The sequence below is a fragment of the Ruditapes philippinarum genome, unplaced genomic scaffold (genome assembly GCF_026571515.1).
Source record: "Ruditapes philippinarum isolate M1 unplaced genomic scaffold, ASM2657151v2 ctg1554_1_1_1_1, whole genome shotgun sequence".
Taxonomy (NCBI): Eukaryota; Metazoa; Mollusca; class Bivalvia; order Venerida; family Veneridae; genus Ruditapes; species Ruditapes philippinarum.
This window is the reverse complement of record NW_026867169.1, coordinates 52,129-74,168: the sequence shown is the minus strand read 5'-3', so window position 1 is coordinate 74,168 and position 22,040 is coordinate 52,129. Positions and strand designations below refer to the sequence as shown.

General features: G+C 33.6%; 1 protein-coding gene across 1 annotated transcript; it reads right to left on the bottom strand.

The window, feature by feature from the left end:
• Positions 1 to 9,170: 9,170 nt before the first annotated feature.
• On the bottom strand, positions 9,171 to 18,359 carry LOC132735134 (protein crumbs homolog 1-like). Its single transcript, XM_060722035.1, has 6 exons — positions 18,009 to 18,359; positions 13,003 to 13,399; positions 12,501 to 12,736; positions 10,243 to 12,226; positions 9,708 to 9,796; positions 9,171 to 9,347 (listed from the first exon to the last, which is right to left on the bottom strand). The coding sequence occupies exons 1-4, from the start codon at positions 18,093 to 18,095 to the stop codon at positions 10,790 to 10,792; spliced, it is 2,157 nt and encodes a 718-aa protein (XP_060578018.1). The 5' UTR covers positions 18,096 to 18,359; the 3' UTR covers positions 9,171 to 9,347; positions 9,708 to 9,796; positions 10,243 to 10,789.
• Between the last annotated feature and the right edge of the window lie 3,681 nt (positions 18,360 to 22,040).

Genomic DNA, 22,040 nt, shown 5'->3' with positions numbered 1-22,040 from the left:
ACGGTACATTCGGTCGCCAATGAAAACGAAACATGCGGGTTCTACTTACGGATGGCCGATATTTTGGAGTTCGTTATAAAAGTGTAATTTTCTGTACTTTTAACTAAATTGGGACAAAGAATTGAGTTCCTTATAAGCGATAATTCCTTATAACCGTGTTCACTATAACCGTATATTTTTATATTAAATAAAGAAGGGCAAAATTCGGGCCAAATAAATTGTTCCTTATAACCGGAAGTTCGCTATAACCGTGTTTGCTATAAGTGAAGTTTACTGTATATACTGTAGCATGTAATTGTATGCAATTCAATTGACAAAATGCATCAAAACATTTAAATTTGTTATGATAGTCGATAATTTGGGTTACATGCCTTTTCTTTTTTAAATAAAGTGCATTTACTGTAGCATGTAATGGTGTGCATTTTAATTGATAAACTGCATCAAAACATTTAGATATGTTATGATAGTCGATAATTTGGGTTACATGCCTTTTCTTATACTACAGTGTAACTCTTTTAAGTGTTTCGCTTCTGGGTGCTATATACAGTATTTTGAAAACTGCATGTAGCAATAGCATTTCCGAAAATTATTTAGCGCCGCTTGATATTGATAATATTAGAACACAGATGAAAGTGACGATGATAATGAGAATGGTGGTGACGATTTTGTACAAGTGTGACACCTGCACAACTCTGGTTAATTTGGAATAAGTTCCATGAAGCCGGTCAAGTGGCTTAGCCATGTTATTACTATTTTGGGTGGGATTTAAACAAATAAGGTCATGTGATGTCATGTGATATTAAATGCATTCATATTGATTAATAGCAGGCGATGAAAATGTAAAGTTGTATTTTCGCCAATTCCTAGCAAACTCCGAGCATAAAAACGTTACATGTTGTATTTTTCATCACTTTATGGCAAACCCTTGGTAACATAAACTGTGCATGTTGTATTTTTGACCAAATCATGGGAAACTCCGGGCATCTTAACTGTGTATGTTTTATTTTTTATCAATTCATGGCAAACTCCGAGCATTATAACGGTACATGTTGTATTTTCATCAATTCATGGCAAACGTCCGAGCATCTTAACGGTACAAGTTGTATTTTTCACCAATTCATTGCAAACTCCAGGTAACATAACTGTGCATGTTGTATTTTTAATTAATTCATGGCAAACTTCGCGTATCATAACGGTACATGTTGTATTTTTCACCAATTCATGGCAAACACCGAGCATCATAACTGTGCATGTTGTATTTTTCACTATTTCGGGGCAAATTACGAGTATCATAACGGTACATGTCTATTTCACCAAATCATGACAAACTAAGAGTTTATTAACGGTACAAATTTTAAGCCTTTTTGATGATGATATTGTTGCTAGTTGTTGTACAACACTACGATATCAATTTTGTTATCGAAAACATTTACATGCTATATATAACTTTTCTGTTCAATTAAGGTCATTATAAACGAAACGCTATTTAGCGTATTCCATATTCTTACAATACTTGTAGAAAGCCTCCGTAATTTTCGACCTTACCTCATATATATTTTAATTCGAAGTGTAAACATTTTAATACCATTACATTGCAAATTTCGAGCACCGTAGATTTAGGCTAGTATATTATAATTATTCATGAAGCGTAAATTCAAATCATCATGTATCGGCAGTTTATATATTAATATATATGATACTGATCTTTTTATTACATCAATATTTCTGCTTCAAAGGAAAATTGGTTTCGGTATTCTTATCAAAGGCTTGTCACACATAAAGTAAACTTTTATTAGTTTATTAGACGCCAAAAAAAAGATTAAGTTTTGCCCTACATACCTATCAAAAGATGTGTACTTTATAGCAGTACCATTACATGTGACCTGGAGGCTAGGCCCAGTTTAAGTTATTAAATACAAATATAACAACATATTTGTTTACTTGATTTTTACGAATAAAAAAAAACTAATAAACATAACATGACATTAACTGCTAATAATAACAGCTCCTTCCATAGGCCAAAATATAAAGCATTTCCATAAGAGACGACGCCGCTCACCGGCGTCGCCAATGAATATAAACACACATTTAATTCAATTTTTTATTTTAGTCTTAAGGCCCCTTAACGTATATGTACTTTTTTCTACTTTGAAAGTGTAGTGTCACTTGAAACCAAATTTAAAATGTTTAATTCGTCAAACACCACGTACTCATAAGCAACTTTCATCGTCTATGTCCTTTTGTTCCTCGTATACTTTGATATCGACATTAGCCTGCGACCCTTAACGGATATGACGCTTTGATAGAAATAGAAAAAGTATCATAGTATTTTCCAATAGCTAGTCAAACAGATTCGCTGATTTTACGAGGCTTAGATCATGCTGAATGTCATATTACCATATTTTTAACACCCCACCCCCTCCCCCGCTAATTATCATGTAACGTTTAAGAAGTCGTAACGGGTATTTCCCGATGATTATGATTTATAAGTGTAATAAAAAAAAATTTTCGTTTACGTTTGGCTAACAGTTTTGTATATTAAGTAATTCAATTTCCATACGTGTTGGCTTTAATAATGTGATTGTAGAGCTCTGTAAAAACCTGTTTTCATCAATATTGTCATTCGTCGTCAATCATTTTACTAAAACCTCTCCTCCTTAACCCTAATCGTGATGAAACTATACAGACATGATCCTTGGATCGTCCCATCCAACAAATACTCAAATCTATCCAGTTTGTTTTTAACAAGATGACTGCCAGAGCTAATAATAGAAAGACGACTTCTTTTCTATAACTGTGCAGTAGACTTTGATGAAACAATACAGAAATGATCCTAAGATGGGTCTTTATAAAATTATTTACATGGTTTCGGTCTGTTTCACAAAATGGCCGCCAGTGTTAAAGATAAAAAAACTGTTATTAATTACGAAATTTTGTTCTCAACCGCCCGATAGATATTTATAAACCTTTTAAAGAATGATCACTTACTAAAATTGCTAAAATCATACCGGTATGCTGCCTGAGGTTAAATTTAAAAACAAAATTAAACCACATCTCCTCAATAGTCGGTAAGAATTTGATGAAACTATAATACAGGAATGATCCCTGGACAGTTTTTTATACAAATGTTCAATAGTTTTGGTCTGTTGGACAAAATGGATGCCAGAGCTAAAAAATAAAAAGTCCTTAAAACCACTTCTCCTCCTTAATAATTGGGCAGATTGTGACGAAACTACAAGAAGGATCCTTGGATAGTTTTCGATGCAAATTGCTCAAACGTTTTCGGTCTGCCGATCAGAATTGTCGCCAGGGCTAAAAAAATTAATTGTAGTCAACATATAAAAAAAATTTGTTCAGTGTAAATTCACTGTTCATGAGCTAAAATGCAAAAACAGTGCATTACGTTATAATAATATGAAATGTATCAATTCAACAAATATATTCTTTTAAAACATTAACCCCTGCACACTTGTCAGAATAATCATACAGTTTCACTGTAGATAGTTTTTTTTTACAACGAGTCAGCGATACACTGAAGTGTATCAGATTTCAATGTACAGTTTCATTTATAAATCTGTTGCTGGGAGTATAAAATATATCTACATGTAAAGGTCAGATCGTTTAAGCTAGCAAATATGCGCGTTTTGAGAGAGATTTTACATCAGTTAGGAGAGACACGCTGATAGTGTGTAGCGGTTATTTTTTTATTGAGAAGAGAATTTTGTTGTTTTGAAGGGAGTTTTGTTGGTTTGTTGAAGTGGTTGAATATAATTGTGGTGATCTTAATTGATCAGGGTTTATTGGTTGTAATTAGTTGTTTTGGTTGTTGAGTTATATCTGTTTGTGAAGATATAATTGGTTGATATTGGTTGAATGTTTGGTATTGTCAAGATTATATTAGTTGCTGCTTTGTTTTGAGGATATATGTAAATATTGGGTGCTTTAGTTTAAGTTGTTTTCTGATGCTGATTAGATTGTGTGAAGTTAATATTGTTGGATGAATGTTTGTGGTTTATACTGTATCTTAGAGTTGTAAAAATATTCATTTTTGTGTTCTTCATTTTGTGGTGATTTTATTGTTTTGTTTGATCATAAGTTGTTTAAGCTTGGGCTGGCCAGGTGTCTTGTTTCGTATAAAAGAAGTATACGTGAAAAGATATTTCATATAAGTGGCTGATAAATGATGTGTGTTTTTTTTGGGGTGTAAATAATGATCAAAGTTCTTTGTTTTGGGTGTAAATAATAGTCGGAGTTTGTTGTTTAAATGTATATATTGATTTGAGATAGAAAAAGATAAAAATACCTAAAAATAGTGTTAACTAAACAATTACATGCTAGTTTTCCAACTGAGAATATTTCAATTTTATGTCAGGCGGTGCTGCCCAGCCCCCATATCTTGGAAATTGGTTCTCGTATTTATTACTAAATCTTTCCTTAGATTAAATAACATCAAGGCAGTCATTTCTCCTGACAACACTTAATATTTAAAATTGATGTATCTATCATTGTCTTAAAAATGCAATCTTGTTCATTTGAACTGTCTACTTAGGTGAATGGTTAAGAGCCATCATGGCCCTCTTTTTATGTTCCCTTAAAGTATTCACTTCCAAAAAGATACCAAAATTTCAGTCTCTCAATCCAGTCTTTGGATGCATCTTCATAGTCTGTTTTAGGTATAATCTGAAGACACTGTAATATTGCAGAAATTTTTGACCTGGACGGTAGTTTTTCAGCTTTTTACGAAACAAAAAGAAGGAACAAGGGTCTATGTCAGATGATTACGGAGAATTGGGGAGCGCAGCGACTTTTTTCTGCTTCAGAAAGTCATCTACTATAGACATCTTGTGCGTTGATGCGTAGTCATGCAGCAATCTGACATTGGTCGAACCTGTGACGGGTCTTCGTTTTCAAAAGTGTTTGTTTAGTTTTGGAAGTACCCTTCTCTTGTAAAATCCGGATTAACATAATTGCTCTTAGGAACATGAATGGTGGAAGTTGTGAAGAGAAAATGGCACACGTTACCTTCTTTATACTGATGATCTTTTGTGCAACGCATGGTCTTTTGCCACACCTTGTAGCCAAAATCTTGTTCTGATGTTTTCGTTTTGACTCATTAAAATAAACTCGTTTCGTCACTAATATTTGCAAGAAACGTGCACTGTAATTTGGAAATAGTTTAAACAACAACTTCGTGCATTACACACGAGCCGTTTTCTACTCATCTTTCAGCGAGCCGTTTTCTACTCATCTTTCAGCACATGGCTTATCCATCTAGCACATATCTTTCTCATTTCTCATCATGAGAATGGTATGAGCTGTTCCTTATGAGATGCAAACGATACTAGCTATTGCCAATTGCTTGGTGGTATCTCCTATTTCTTTCACCTTAGCAACCTCATTGACAGACATTGCTGCTTTAGGTCGACTGGCATGAGGTGCATCTTTATTCGTAATTTACCAACATGAATAAACTGAAAAATTAACTGAAAAATTAAAACAAAATAACGAAAATACATAAATACGTTTCTTTTAAAAGAATATGTTATTCATGATATTGTATTAGTTGTCTGCATATTTGTATACCGTTCACGCGTGCAACATTTTATTTAATCACAAAATTATTTAATTAACTAATTTATTATCAACTGTAACTTTAGTCGTGGGCAATTCTCAGTCAAATATTTAAGTGCTGGACAAAACAGTTTCGTTCAAAATTCATCTTAAATAGAACATGCTAGATAAACAAATTGTCATACAGCTGTTCGTTATCGCTTATTTTCCACATTTGTTAAAAATATAAAATTTCAAAAATATATCATTTTTTCTCTTCATAATGACAATTGTTTTTAAAAGTTGGGTGAAATAAATAAGGATCAGGGACTATATGTGAAATGAAACCAGAATACAGATTGGATATCTTATATCGTTTGATAATTTAACATGCTTCTGAAGTGCTCTTTTTTATTATGGATATGTTCAAAGGTCATAAAAAGCAATGCAATGAGTGCATTTACCCAATGATAGTGAAACATGGGTGCTTACAAGTTCAGTATTAAATCAGTATAAATTATTCAAATCGGTAGGAAAAAGGTATATACTCAATTTTCAACCAGGTGCATTAAATATCGTTCAGTAATGATATTGAAAATGTGAAAAACAATTTAAATATTGATAACACTGGATATAAAATCTTTTGTTTATTAAATATAAAACTAGTTTCCGGTATTTCACATATACATTAATGAAAATAGATATGAATTCAGTATTAATTAATTGCCTGTCTATATGAATATTTTAAAATCACTTTCTGATATTGTTCTATTTAAATTAATTCATATAACTTACAATAACATGAGGAAGATGGAAATTATATACATATTTTTTATTGGAATAGGGGCACTGTTGTTAATTATGCTTATTTGTGGCGGCGCTTTGAAAAGAGCTTTGATAGCAAGGACCTTAGAAAGTAAAGGTATGTAAATCGACTGATTGCATGATATATGATTTGATACTTATGAATAAATTTAAAAGCTGATTCAGGAATATGTATTGATGAACATTAAACCAGTTGTATCCATCTTGAATTAAAGTATACTTTTTTCGCTTATATAACCAACAACAACAAAGGTTTTAATACCGACATTGGTGTGCTCTTTAATTATTTCGGCAACAATACATAAAGGTACATTCAGTCTCAGAATTGAATTTTCATTTCTTTCTTATTAATGAATGGGAAATATGGGTTTTACATTGAATAACTGATGGATTATGAGCGTATATTACATGTATTAAAATGCTTATTAGAGTGCAATGTGAAATAATTTATCATAAAAGTAGTAAGATATCAACCAAGTATTAAACCGTTTTCCATATAAAATGCTAAATCACCATAACTTAACAAAATGTCTATAAACGAAAGAAGCAAAAGATGGTTTAGCTTTTGTCAATGATTATGGTTGTGGGAACTTTAACAGAGAACTTCAGAACAAAAGCCTTTGCCAAATAAAAATATAATAGCATTTTGGGGCCCATTGTGACCTTCAGGTCTTTCTATAATTATTGGTTTACAAACTAATTTACTAAACATCGATTTGATTTGTAACGACCGGAAGTTATATATAGATATTGAAATAACATGATGTTTAATATTGATATGATATTTCAGGAGGTTATTCGGATGAAGTAGCAGATGAAAAATGTTGTTATGCTCAAGGTGTATGTTTATATTCGAGAATACACGTGGAGGCTAGATTATAAACAGAACAAATACCAAAACAAAACTCTGAACAATTACCAAAAGAAGAAACAGACAACACGTTTATACAGTATAATATATAAATGTTTATATTCGACAATACATGTAAATAAAATATATAAAATGTATACTTAACAAATATCAAATAATATAGCAGACGGCGTACATTGACATGTTTCATGATGTACATGTATGTTTGAATAGAAAAAAATATTATCAAAACCCGCAGCAATATTTTATTTCAACATGCAAAAAGATGGCGTATTTTTAATTACAAATGCGTATTTGTAATTACAAATGACATATTTTATATAATTAGAAATGAATTTCTCTCAACAACCATGCAAACAAACAAACAGACAAAGTACACTGATATGCTATTCTCGTTACATCTATATTAACATTTTGTTTAGGAAAAGACCTTTATAAGCTCCTTTATAAGATCCTCTTCCAGGCTTAAATTGCGTTACTCCTTGTATGTAAAATAAATCTCGAAAGACAATGCGTTTAAACCAACAGTTTGTTTTGTTGTGTTTTTGTTCTGATTTTTGCCTCCAAAATCATTCGTGCAATCGTTATCAAATCTAATAAACACGTTAATGTGATTCTCTTTGTTCATTCATTTATTTAGAACATATTTAATGATACAAAATAAGAATAGAGATCAACAAGCCAAGGGCAACAGTCACAGGTAGCAGCCCCCGACACAATCCAGCCGCAACAGCAGGGCCATCCAGAAGACACCGAACCAAAAGGGCAGCAAAATAAGGGGAGTGATATGTGAACTATTAATTGCCTTTAATTGAATATATAAGACATTCAGTTGCATGTATTCCAAGTTTTGTTCATTTCACAACTGTTTCAATCTGTTTTCATACAAAAATTCAGTTGTCCTTAACTTATCTATTCCGAGCAGTATCTCTATTAAACAGTATTAAATAACCCCTTTGTATTTGGCGTCCGCGCCGAAGCGCGACGCCTCTTATGGAATGAAATCAGATTTTGTGGTAGGGCAATTGCAACTTCTCGGGCCTTTTCGTTGGTCATAATAGCCGATCATTCCGATTGGTATGAGGGTGTTTGATAATCAAAAATGAAATGTCGCGATATGTACAATGAATAGCGAACTGGAGAATTTCGCAATGCAAACATATTCAAAGTGAAATTATCTTACCCGTCAATTGACATTACGCCAGAGAAGAGATTGCTCCGCCCACTGATTCACGTGACCCGGTCATTCAGAACCTTAGACAAAACACGGTACCGACGTTTACAGTAAACTAGTATGCCACTAAAGTGACTAATGAATTTACCTTATACAAAGTGGTATATATAAAATTGTAATGCTTTTCTTGGGTAGTTCAATATATTATGGTATTTAAAAAAGTAACATATAACTGCATGCATGCTTTAATTATGAATAAAACGTTAGGCAAAGAAGTATGATATATGATTATATGTATATTTCTCGTTGACTTCAAGGAAGATGTTTCTGACAAAATATCATTTTAGTTTACAAATTCAAAGACAATCAACGTGTCACATTGTAGGTTCGATGATAATCGCTATATGATCACATCTGCGGATGTTTCAAAATTCCAAATTTTACCAGTTGAATTCTGCTTTAGCCGGTGATAGGGGGCGTGGACGGTTACGTACACATTCCATTACCGTCCATGAACAGGCTCAATCCAACCGAGCCTGCAACATTTACAATTTTTGTCGTTTTGTACGTTCTTTAGAGATTCTTTATTTCTCTCTATTTTAACTTTCGTCAGAGATGTAGATAACATCTAGATAATATCTATGTCTCTGCTTTTGTACCTGCTATATAACTTATTATCTTCATATATACAAAGTTACTGATATTTTTTTTGTAAAATGAACTAATTTTTTTAATTAAAACTAACATGCATACAGTTATATCTTTTATTTATTCACAACATACATATCATATTTTACAGAATCGTCGTCGGAATCATTTTCAATGTCGTAAGTAGGATTGTGAAAGTCGGGCTGCTCTGAAAAGTGTTCCTTAGAAAAATCCTGAACTTCGGCCGGAGAATGACTGATTGTTCTGGAATCCTTCCTCCTGAAAATGTATTAATATTTAATTATAATACTTCAAGGAAACAGATATCGTGTGTATTAATTTACTTGTATAAGATATAGATCGATGATTGTAAAAGTGTAAACCATTTAAATTTGTAGAATAAATGATACTTTTGACTCATGTACAGACTCAATCAAACCGAGTCTGCAATTTTAATGTTATTTTGATGTTTTAATGCTTCCGAGGGATCACTTTTTTGAGATATTTATTTTCAAATCTGGAAAAGGCAGGGCAGAGCGGGAGGATTGGAATTAAAATAAAAAAGGATAAAATCTATTCCAGGGATTTGCTGTTTTTTTTAAATTGATAACAAATGATATTAAACGATATAAAAAATACCTTTGCCTGACAGATAAGAATACCACAAGAAAAACAATAGCAACAACGAGCAATAAACTCCCAATAACGATCAGTGCTATCCGCCATGCCTGAAAATAACAGAATAAGATTAAGCAATAAGATTCAAATTAGTACAATTTAGAAAATACATCAATGTACAACTGACACAGTGACATTAGTGCATTGGTGCAAATAGGGTACGCTTCAGTTTATACGAATTGATTTTAGTTCGATGTTGTTGGGAGATATGTAAGCTTATTAAAACACTATCGGATCAACCAGTACTAATCAATGAGTGTAATGTTTCTTGCTCAAGGAAACAACGGCTTGCCCATGACGGGGTTTGAACACACGCGGTGCGTTAACCACTCGGCCACGCCTACACATATTATATAAACTTGCACAATGTTCAATTATAAATGTTGTAACTCAAAGTTTGCTAAGCACCAAGTTTACAAACAAATATTCTTGGTGCTCAGCATACTTTGAGTAGTATAGAAAACATCGATCGGTATTGTAAAAACACACATATTACCTTTGATATGCCATTTGAAGACTCCAAATTTCTGTCTGTCACTATTAGAGTTGGTGAAATAGTATCTACAAATGTTGACTGAGTAATGATTTCTCTATTGAATGATGAAGATGATTGGACGGGAGTAGCCGATACTTTTTCTGTAGTTGATTTCACATTGTAATAAGGCATTTGAGTGTTTACATTTGTCTTACTGATTGAACTTTCTATGGAAGAACTATCACCTAGATTGTATTTGTTACTTATACTTCCATTTATAGCATGCGTCATTGTTCTATGGCTGCCTTGTTTTACTGCTTCAGTGGAAGTTTTAGTTGCACTGATAAGGTTTCTATTAGAGTTGGTTTGATTTTCGTTATTGGCGTGTTGCTGGGATATAACTGTGTAGGATGCTTGTATATTGGACGAATCTACAGTTCTAGTTGTTATAGGCATGTCTTTAAATGAACCAACTACTTGGTCTGTAGTATCAAAGTTGGTGTGAGTATTGCTTACTCGAGTATGTGCGATATCTATTAATGTCGCTTGTGAACTTTGTGAAGAAATATCAACTGGTGTAGTCTTTATGTGAGTATTTTGATAAACTTGACATCCTTGGTAAATGTATAGTTTTCTGTGATGTGAGATATGAGGAAAGAGGCTTAATTGTTGATTCCGGTGATGAAATTGCATGTGATGCATTTTGTACGAGGTAGGTCTTTGATTTCGTAATAAAAGAGGAGGGAATAACTGAAGAATGTGAAATAATGTTTGAAGGAACATCAGTTGTTACTATGCTAGTTGATGGTTTAATCGGTGGGGTAGTACTGATCGAATGTTTAAGACTTGTACTAAAAGAATCAAAAACTGAAGAAGGTAAGACCTGCGGAATGTATATTGAGGAAGTGTGAAATTGAGGTAAACGTGAACTTCGGATGGTTTCTTTTTTTGTCAATAACAACGACGTTGAAAATAGATGATTTGCTATGTGATGGTTACCGGCACTAACAGCAGGGTTTGCTGAATGCGAAGATGAAACTAATGAAGCACTTTGTTCAGTTTTAGATGTAAGTGTGCCTAGAGATGATATAAAAGATTTAGAAACTGGGGTCGATGTCGTTGCTTTTATGTTTTCCTTTGACGTTGATGAAATAAGATCAATGTTTTCTGATTGAATATTGTGTGACAACAAAGATGTTACAGGAACCTTAGTGACATGTGCTGGAATTGTTTTACTATATGTATCAGATATAGATAAGCTAGTTTGAAATGGTGTTGACACTGTTACCGAGTGCGCATAAGATTGGGTGACAGAAGTTTGTGAGACAGACGGTGATACACTTAATGCTGTGAGCATTTCTGCATACATATGAGTGCTAACATATTTAAATATTGAATGGCTACTTGTCGACATTATTGCAGTGGGTTTAATGGAATTGTTGATTGACCTAGTTGTACTATGATTTTTTATATAACTTGTTGACATGGTGGTTTTAGAATTTATGACATTACTTGTTGACTTATCTGTTGAATATTGAAAGGAATAACTTGTACTTGGCAGCATAGTGACATTATATATTAAGGCATTACTTGTTGGCATTGTAGTAGTTGGCGATCTTATAATATTTTCACACATTTTTCCAGTGAAATTTGAACGGCAGTGACAAAGAAATCCATTTCCAGCACTTGTGCATGTTGCATTATTTTGACATGGGCTACTTAGACAACCGATAGATTCAATCTGACAGTTTTCACCAGTATAGTTATATTTACAGCAGCATCTGCCGTTAGAGCATTGGCCATCGTTTTTACAGCCATGCAGGGGGCACTCGGGGTCTATTCTCTGTGGTAAACCTCTTGCGTCGCAATTTGGCCCATCCCATCCGCTTGTACATATTTTCTTTCCATCTGCTTTATTACAAACATAGTGCCCAAAGCAGTTGTTTTCAGGAGAACAGAAAGTTTGGCAACCAGTCCCATAGTAATTTTCTGGACACGCGTTTTGCTGAAACATAGTTAAAAGACATTGTCAATACGGTTGGCTATAAATATCATTTTGAAAATATACGTTAGAGATGTTGAACATTTTTAACAGACTCGTTGTATTTTGCTCATAATTTTTCGTATATCGATTATGTTTATGTCGTTTCACTTGAAAGCTTGATTGATCTTAAACTCGAATAATGTCGGATTAGGCCAAACTTACACGACGGATTATGCCAAACTTACACGATCTCAAAGAACGGAAAAATATCTTCAATGTACTTATGTAAGTTTACCTGTACACTGCCAATGTAAGTTTCACAATGATCTCCTGTGAAATAAGTTGAACAAAGGCAGTAAGTGAAATATGTATCTTCTAGACACGTTCCATTATTCAGGCATGATTTAGATTGACATCCAGAATCACGGGATGGGGTCGTCTGCACATGCGCTACACGTATCTCACAGTTTGTACCTTCATATGATGGTTTGCATAAGCACTCGTACTTTCCAATCAAATCTTTACAAATCCCTGAAAGATTTATGAAATATGTATATCAAACTTTTGTCATAGAAATTAAAAAAAAATATCTTAAGTAATTTTAAAACATGACCTCTTTAACATTTGCGTCATTCTTCAATTTATAATATAAACTTTACATGCTTTTAAGACAGTTTGACAATAGTGTTTGAATTTGTTCTGACCATTTTTGAATTATTAGTTTAAGATATCGTATGAGTTTAAACTTATGCTATGCTGCGTAGCTTTTTTTTTAAATAATCTAACTAAAAACAAACCTCCATTTAAGCACGAGTTACTCTTACATTCAATTATCTCTATCTCACACAGTATTCCCATAAATCCATCTCTACAACAACAATAACCGGAAGCGCACGATCCGCCATTGCGACATGTGTTTTCTGGGCACGTGACGTCATAGTAGCTATTTGCCAATTGTGTTGAGATTCTACAGTTTTTGCCTTGGTAACCTGGCAAGCAAACTTTACTTCCTGTGTCTGTATCACATTTATAATGTCCTTCTTCACATGTGTCTTTCGCGATGCAATATGTACAATTATGTCCATATTCATTCGGCAAACAATGGATTTCTTCCTTCAACTGCCTCGTTCTGAGATGAGATTCCGACCCTCCCGGAAGGAGATCTATTTGCCGCTTTGACATCTTATGCGTTTCCTAAATGAAAAGTATTTTTTTCAAGTGAATTAAAGTGTACAATTATGTTAATATAAAATTAGGCAAAGCCTATGAACGGGGAAGTCGTTAAATAATCCTTTCGTTCTTTCCGTTTTAAAGGTGTCATTCGATATTACATACACCGCTTCCGTTTTCACTCGGAACACGCGACGATTATTACTAATCCGAAAAGTTGAGATTTGTTCCGTTATCGGAATACCCCGCCTATTATCATTGACATACATTGTAAATGGCGGCGCCCGACTAGAACTGACACTGAAAATTTCATTGATAGGTATAGAATTCTATATATTTTTTAATTGTTTTTTATTTGATTTTCTTTTAAATATTCACGTGTAGTCTATAGCCGGGCAAGCCAAAGCCCGGACCCGCTTCGCGGGCCCGGTCTTTGACTTCCCCGTATAAGGGTCGATCACTTACATCAGATTATGGTCGAGGACTTCAAATCATTTGCCCCTTACCGCTGTGTTTCAAATCCCAAAAGGGACTTTGAATTTTCTCACCATCTACTCAGAAATTTATAAAATTGTTTGCAGCTGTGGATTTTATTTAGTGAAAATAGTATATGGATAGTTTGGGTAAATTTGTATTGTTTAGCGCGATGTCTAATTTTTTCAACATTGAAAAACATGCTAAAAGGCGTATTGCAAAGTTTCGAGACATAAAGCAATGAATACTGTATATAGGGTCTTATAGATTTTTTAAAAACTTTGTAAGATTTTAGAGAACGATTTCAAGAATATTTCAAGTAAACAGCCGGCTCACTGGGCTCGTTTTCAATTTAAATTAGTTGCTATTTCAAGTCATGATAACTTATATGAAAAGAAATTTCGCATCTATATTTATGACGTATTAAAGGTTTATTTTTCTAAAATATGATATTAAAAAAGATTGATAATTGCTAAAATATAAAATAAACATGGTTTGACATCAAACAAAATAGATATGTTATGTTTAAAATTCCATATACTCACGCCCGGCAAACTGTCGCTCCACTTCAAAATTGTGGTGTACGGTAAAACGAGCGAACGGCATTTCCGAGATAGAGCGGAAGGCCGATTTAAATGCCTAATTGTAAGTATTGTTTATGTTTTTGTCTTGTTATTCATTTAAGTTTTATTTTTTCGAAAAACGGAAAATGTAGTTCCGTGTAGGATTGATTTAGGCTTCCAATGATCTAAGCTGTTACAAAAACAAAATTATATTAAGCCAAGGAGAACTTTTCTCCCTGACGAAGCGAACAATGATTTGTAGAATATTGAACTTCCCAACCATAGAAATGCCATACCCTTCGGATTTCTTAAAAAAAGTTTATTAGTAAATTATCAACCCATAATAAGAACTTGTCCTTCGTGCAAAATAAATTACTCCTGAAGGATTTCCTAGATTTGTAAATCGATATTTTTCGAAAGTAGTGGAGCGAAAGGTCAAGAGATGGAGCAAAAGGTTCGATGTTGAGCGCAAGGCGATATTAATTTGACGTATTAGGAGGAGCGTAGTCTATGATTTTTTACATATAAAAGCTATAGAAGTTAAAATAGACGTGATCAAGTGTTGAGACCGAGATATATATACCTTTTAAAGACAACTAATAAAGTGTGATATCCTTTCAACGACTATATAGCGTAATAAATGTAATGAAGGTGTCACCTATGGCTGCCGTGTAGATTCCATTACATGTTGTATTTATGTTCGAAATTTGGATGAGGCCCGACCATTGAATCATACAAATGTATGCATGGCATAAAACAGGATGCCACTTATTCGAGGTCAATCATGATTTTTCACACGGTTATGTACATTTAAAAACGTGTGTCCGTGCAAATTCGTCAAAATTGAATATTTTCAGTTCTACCGCGAACAAATGTTTCCGAGCTGGTACGTGTAACGCGCTTGTTCAGGCCAAAATGTTATGTTTTTCGAAAAATTAGATATTCAAGGTGCAGAACAGAAGCAAAATTATGCAATGCATGGAACATATAAAATTAAATGGATCACTACTACCGAGTTCAATTAACAATGACTTTCTGTTATTATTCATTAGTATCTCTAACGTACATGTTCAGAGCAAACACAAATAAGCCACGTTTTCATGAATTTGTAAGGTGGGGAATCGCTATGAAAATTGTTGACAAAGTGTCAGTTGCTATAAGGATAAAACACGTGTTTCAGTTATGTTTCAAGATACTTCCTCCCTTATTTAGCATTGTTGTTTAGTTTTTTTTTTATTTTCAACTCAAAGTGTAAATAGAAATTTCTACTATAGCTAGGTCTATTATAATATTGATAATTTTAGTCCGAACACCGACTGAGCTCTGCCTTTTTTATTACGTTCGTTTTGTTCATAGATAAACAAAGAAAATCTTAGATACTTATTTCAACTTAATTTTTTCTTAAACCAGGATTTGTACTGCAGTGTTTGATTATAAAACTAAACATTTCTATTTACATTTTGAGAGGAAAATAAAAAAACTAAACAACAATGCTAAATAAGAGAGGAAGTATCTTGAAACGTATTATATCCTTATAACGACTGACACCTTGTCGACCATTTTCATAGAGATTTCCCACCTTACAAATTCATGAAAACGTGGCTTATTTGTGTTTGCTCTGAACATATACGTTAGAGCTATTAATGGCAGAAAGTCATTGTGAACTGAACTCGGTAGTAGTGATCCATTTAATTTAATGTGTTCCATGCATTGCATAATTTTGCTTCTGTTCTGCACCTTGAATATATAACTTTCGAAAAACATAACATTTTGGCGTGAACAATCGCGTTACACGTACCTGCTCCGAAACATTTGTTCGCAGTAGAACTGAAAATATTCGATTTTGTCGAATTTGCATGGACACACGTTTTTAAATGTACATAACCGTGTGAAAAATCATGATTGACCTCGAATAAGTGGCATCCTGTATTATGCCATGCATACATGTGTATGATTCAATGGTCGGGCCTCATCCAAATACCAAACATTGTTTGTTTGTTTGTTTTTTTGTTTCATTTTACGCCTTTTCCAAAAAGTATTTCAGTCATATAGACGGGTAGTTTCCTAACCATCGTTCCTGGAGAGGTACACCAGTACTAGACTACCTTCCTCCGTGCAAAGCTACCAAAGTATCTCCCGGGGATCGAATCCATTCCAGAGAAGTAACTGGATTAGAAGTCATTGACTCTAACCCCATGACCACGGAGGCGGTCAATTTCGAACATAAATAATGGAATCTACACGGCAGAAATCGGTGACACCTTCGCGATTACATTTATTACGCTATAGTCGCTGAAAGGATATCACACTTTATTAGTTGTCTTTAAAAGGTATATATATATCTCGGTCTTAACACTTGATTATGTCTATTTTAATTTCTATAGCTTTTATATATAACAAATCATATACTACGCTCCTCCTAATACGTCAAATTAATATTGCCTTGCGCTCAACATCGAACCTTTTGCTCCATCTCTTGCCCTTTCGCTCCACTACTTTCGAAAGATATCGATTTACAAATCTAAGAAATCATTCAGGAGTAATTTATTTTGAACGAAGGACAAGTTCTTATTATGGGTTGATAATTTACTAATAAACTTTTTCAAGAAATCCGAAGGGTATGGCATTTCTATGGCTGGGAAGTTCAATATTCTACAAATCATTGTTCGCTTCGTCAGGGAGAAAAGTTCTCCTGGGCTTAATAAAATTTTGTTTTTGTATCAGCTTAGATCATTGGAAGCCTAAATCAATCCTACACGGAACTACATTTTCCGTTTTTCGAAAAAATAAAACTTAAATGAATAACAAGACAAAAACATAAACAATACTTACAATTAGGCGTTTAAATCGGCCTTCCGCTCTATCTCGGAAATGCCGTTCGCTCGTTTTATCGTACACTACAATTTTGAAGTGGAGCGACAGTTTGCCGGGCGTGATACTATAGGTGGTCACAATATGACTATAGGTGGTCGCAATATGAATATATAGTGTCATTAAAAAGATCAGCTTTACTTGTCCTGTCATAGGGAACGCAGCTTTCCACACATAGTTTATTCATTTTTTTATTCAAATTAGGCATATTCAGTAAGAATTTCATAGATTTTTATAAATTTCTGTGGTTAAAATATATTACTCAAGAATGAGAATAGTATGTTTAAAAAAAGTGAAACGCTATAAAACTGCTTTTAGGAAAATATCTGTCTTTTTTCAGTTCAAGATTATATCGGCTGTTTGCTATCATTATATATGAATGAGAACCAACTTAATGCGTTTGCGACCAGCATGGATCCAGAGCAGCTTGCGCATCCGTGCTGTCTGATCAGGAACCATGCCGTTCGCTATCAGTTTCTCTACTTATAGCGAACAGCATAGATCCTGATCAGACTGCGTGGATGCACAGGCTGATCTGGATCAATGCTGGTCGGAAACGCGTTGGTTTAGTCAAGGCGCAGCTCAAATGTATTTATGAGATACATTGTACTTTATTACGTTTTACTATTACTTTACTTATTTATTCATTTTGATAACAAAATAGTTTAAACTTCTCAACTTAAAAAAATAAAGATAATGAAGACTGCTATTTGAAATAGGATTACCTTATGAAAGTTACTAACTCCATATCTAAATTGGATACATGATAGAATTAACAAATAAAAAAGAACAACGTTTAGATTAATATCCATGTCTTGAATGTTTTAAACAGTTTCTGAATCCCAAACTCAGTCCGTTTCACAAAATAATATTTCGAGTTTTGAATGAAACAAAATTTTTGTTTCATTTAAGTGCATTGTTTATGTTTTTATATTTCTTTGGCGGTCTGTACTTAACTTTGTGCGGTAAACAAAATGGGTGGTGACACAAAGAGAGCCAGTATTTCCAAATCTCTTTTGTTACATAGATACCCGGTTATATATCCAAAACAACCCCATCTTGTGAAACATGTGGCATGTTTCAATGTTTAGAGATGCAAGAATTTGTTGATAATTTTGTAGGAAAATTGAGCGAAATTTAATTGTTTAAAAATGTTGCGTGATGAACCTGGGTTTAAAGTTTATCATTTGTGGTTTTTATCTTTGTATACATAACGGTTGCCTCCCTAACCACCATGTGAAAGTATAACAGCGTCAAGGTATGAAGAACTAAAAATAAAATAGGCCGAGCTAACCTGGTAACTTTTCTTTTCTTTCTTTTTTTTTTGTCTTAAACTGAAAATTGATACTGCGTTGACAGCGAGCTTTTGTTTCATAAAAGATGAACAGATACAAATTTTATTTATGTGAGTTTGTAGTCATGTAAAGTCATATTTAAGAATTCCTTGGTAGAATGGCATAAATAACAAGCATTTTGTGAATAAACAAAACTTCCTGCTTTATTTACGGTGATGGATATTCAAAACAAATATTTTGATCAACGTTAAAATGAAGATAGACAATAAATTTCTCTTTTACCTGGGCAATGGGAATTAAGTTCGTGAATGTACCCAATTTCAGAAATGCTGAACATACAATAGGTCTAAAATAACTTTTAAATTTATATGTACAAAAATATACCACGGTTCTTGTAAAGTGAAATTTGTTTTGGCATTTTATGTATAAAATACCAATGTTCTACAACTCACTGCGCAAACATTCATGTACTACAACTCACTGCGCAAACAATCATTAATCTGAAGACACTTTCCTAAATGATAAATGACTTTGATGATTAATATAAATACCAAATTTTCGTCTCTCCTTTCATGTTGTTTTTGTTTTTTATTTATTATTCAGTACTTAACTTTTGTTGGGTGGATGTCAATTGATTATTTCGTTGGGTTTATTTTTTCGTGGCAATGTCATCTACGTGGGTGGGCAGGTGGGTACATAATATCAGTTATATATGTGCTGACAGGATATACGAGAGATTATAATAATGCAAATACATTTTTTTTCGATTTTTATTTATTTATTTATTTAGCTTACGCGCTTTGTATTCAATCCATACATACTATTAGGAATAGCTCTTCCAGTCATATTCATCTCATTCATGCTTTATTATACAATTATTGACTAGTGTGACATTGAATATGATGTGATATTCAACGGCAGATGACATATGCCGAGGTCAATATGACTTCTGCCGGTGAATACCACATCATATTCAATGGCACACTAGTCAATAATTGTTTTATTATATGAATAGGCTTCGTTGAAGCGCGGCAAAAAGACGCACGTGCCAGGCGTGCAACAACTACGCGAATGCTGCACATGCAAAAGTAATTCAAGTTTAAACTCATCATTGCGGTGTAACCTTTAACTATGATAGTAAAATAGTGATATTTTAGTTGAGAAATATGCCATAAAGAACAAACCGCAACAATAGTTTTTAATAAACACGCGTAACTAACAGTCTACGGTATATGGATATATAATATGAGTATCAATCTATTTTCAGACTGGAAAAATTCAATTCAGCCAGTGAATATGATTCTATAATCAAAGCACTGCAAGCACTGACGTATACATTGCTTGACAATCCGGTCTCTATGTGTGTCATCAATACCATGTTGATTTTAATCTACTGCCCTCAAAATCAATAGAGGTCATCTTCTGGCTTCGGCCAATGTCCCTAACAAGTTACACAAACCTAGGCTTATGTTATGCTGTTTTTTTTTTTCATTTGATTCTTTCAAAATACTTTTCGTAAAATTATTATATTTTCTTGTTTATGTTATAAAAAGTTTTTAAAATATTGAAATTCAGAAATATGTAAATTATCAATTAGCCAGACCTCTGACATGTTTATTGCAATTTACGTTTTAAGTTTTCTTATTTGATTATCGGTTTGACTTAAAGAAAGGAATTAACAGGCCGCTGACTTTTGACATCTGGCGTGTTAACCCTTTCCCCCATGAGCATATTGTGAAAAATGGCCATTTCACTGAAAAGCCTCCTCTTACAAGTTCAAACTGCTATGAAACTATGAAAAATGCTTCAATACTAATCAAACTTGGCACAAATGTTGACTGAACCATTGCCTTTGTAACGACATACTCAGTCTTAAATTTCCTGTTACTATGGCAACGAGGGGACATCTCAAAATTGCCAAAAATCACTATTTTGCCTCGATTTTTTCCATCAAAATTTATTTCAAAGTGCTGCAACTTCTCAAGGGATTGAGATAGAGTCAAAGGCTTTTCAGCGTTGGTTACACGTTACCTTATGATCGACCTGGGGTCATTTTAAGCCTCTCACAAGTCCAAAATTTTCTTGGCGATGAGGGGGAATACGCCCCCCTCCAACCCCCCAAACAGAAGGGGGCACATCCCCCTTCTGGCAACCCCCTGATGTATCTTTTGGATGGGGGCGGCGCCGAAAAAGTGCTCACTTTTTTAGCAACATTTCTCAAACGAAAACATGTGTTTGGGGCCCAAATAGGGCATATTTTCACTATTTCAGGCCTAAAAGGGGGGGGGGGGTCGAAAGTGCGTTGTTTCGCGTATATATGAGGTAAAGGGTTAATAAGTCTTAATCGAACCATTTTATTGGCCAAATCTACAATTTCATATTTGATCAAATGTATTTTCATTGGTTAATATTTTCCTGTTTGATGGTCATTTTTTCATTGGTTAATTATTGAAACCTTTGTTACAATTATTTTTGTATTAATAAAAGACACAGAACTTTTTAAAATAGAAGGATTCAGACAGATATACAGTAAACATGTAATGGGTTGGTGCCGCAGTTTTCTGCGGTGCAATTTAATGTACATATATTTGTTATTTTGACCGGTCAGAACTGTTGGTGTAAATATGAAAAAAAAGGAAACTAAATTAAAAACAGAAAAAACGGACTTACTGAGTTGTGTGTTGATGTTGCCAAAAGGATTTTTAAATAAATACCGAATAAAGATGAGTGACTATTTCAATGTAACGGAATATCATTATAAAACAGAGAAAATTACGGCACAGACTTAATTACTTGTTAAAGTATATCATGGACTCGGAAACCTACCCCCTCCAGTACCACCTAAAAAACCAGCACCACACATACTTCTTTTTAAGTTATTAATATGGGACAATGAAGAGGTTTCGTTCCTACAGACATGTGCTGCGTTTTGCCTGGCAAGATGCTAGACTATATTGTTTGCAAAACTGAAGAGCAATACAGAAATCAGTTTGCGAAACACCTGTAAGCAATGTATAAAAAAGTCACGTTGACCAATGAGATTGCAGCTATATTTAGATCATATAATAATCTCCCGTATATCCCGCCACTTACTTATGAGAACCGTAATAATTTAAGTGCGTTTTCATTTAATCAAAATCTCTATCAGAGTCCATTGACCATCTAGTCTTGCTTAAAGTATTCAAATCAGAAGGTAAATACACCTTTATATATATATAAAAAAAAACTATACTCAAATATGTACAGGTTCTGGTTTCTATCAAATAACCATGGCAAAAATTACATCCATATAAACTAACATCTTCCAGACCTCATTTGAAACAAGTATCATCCTAGAGTGTGCATGTGCCCAAAATGTAAACCCAGTAATACTATTATATACCCACCTCCCTTATATGCTCCACGTTAATAGCACACGTTTATAAGTGTCAAATAGTCAAATACAACGTCCTTTTATGTCTA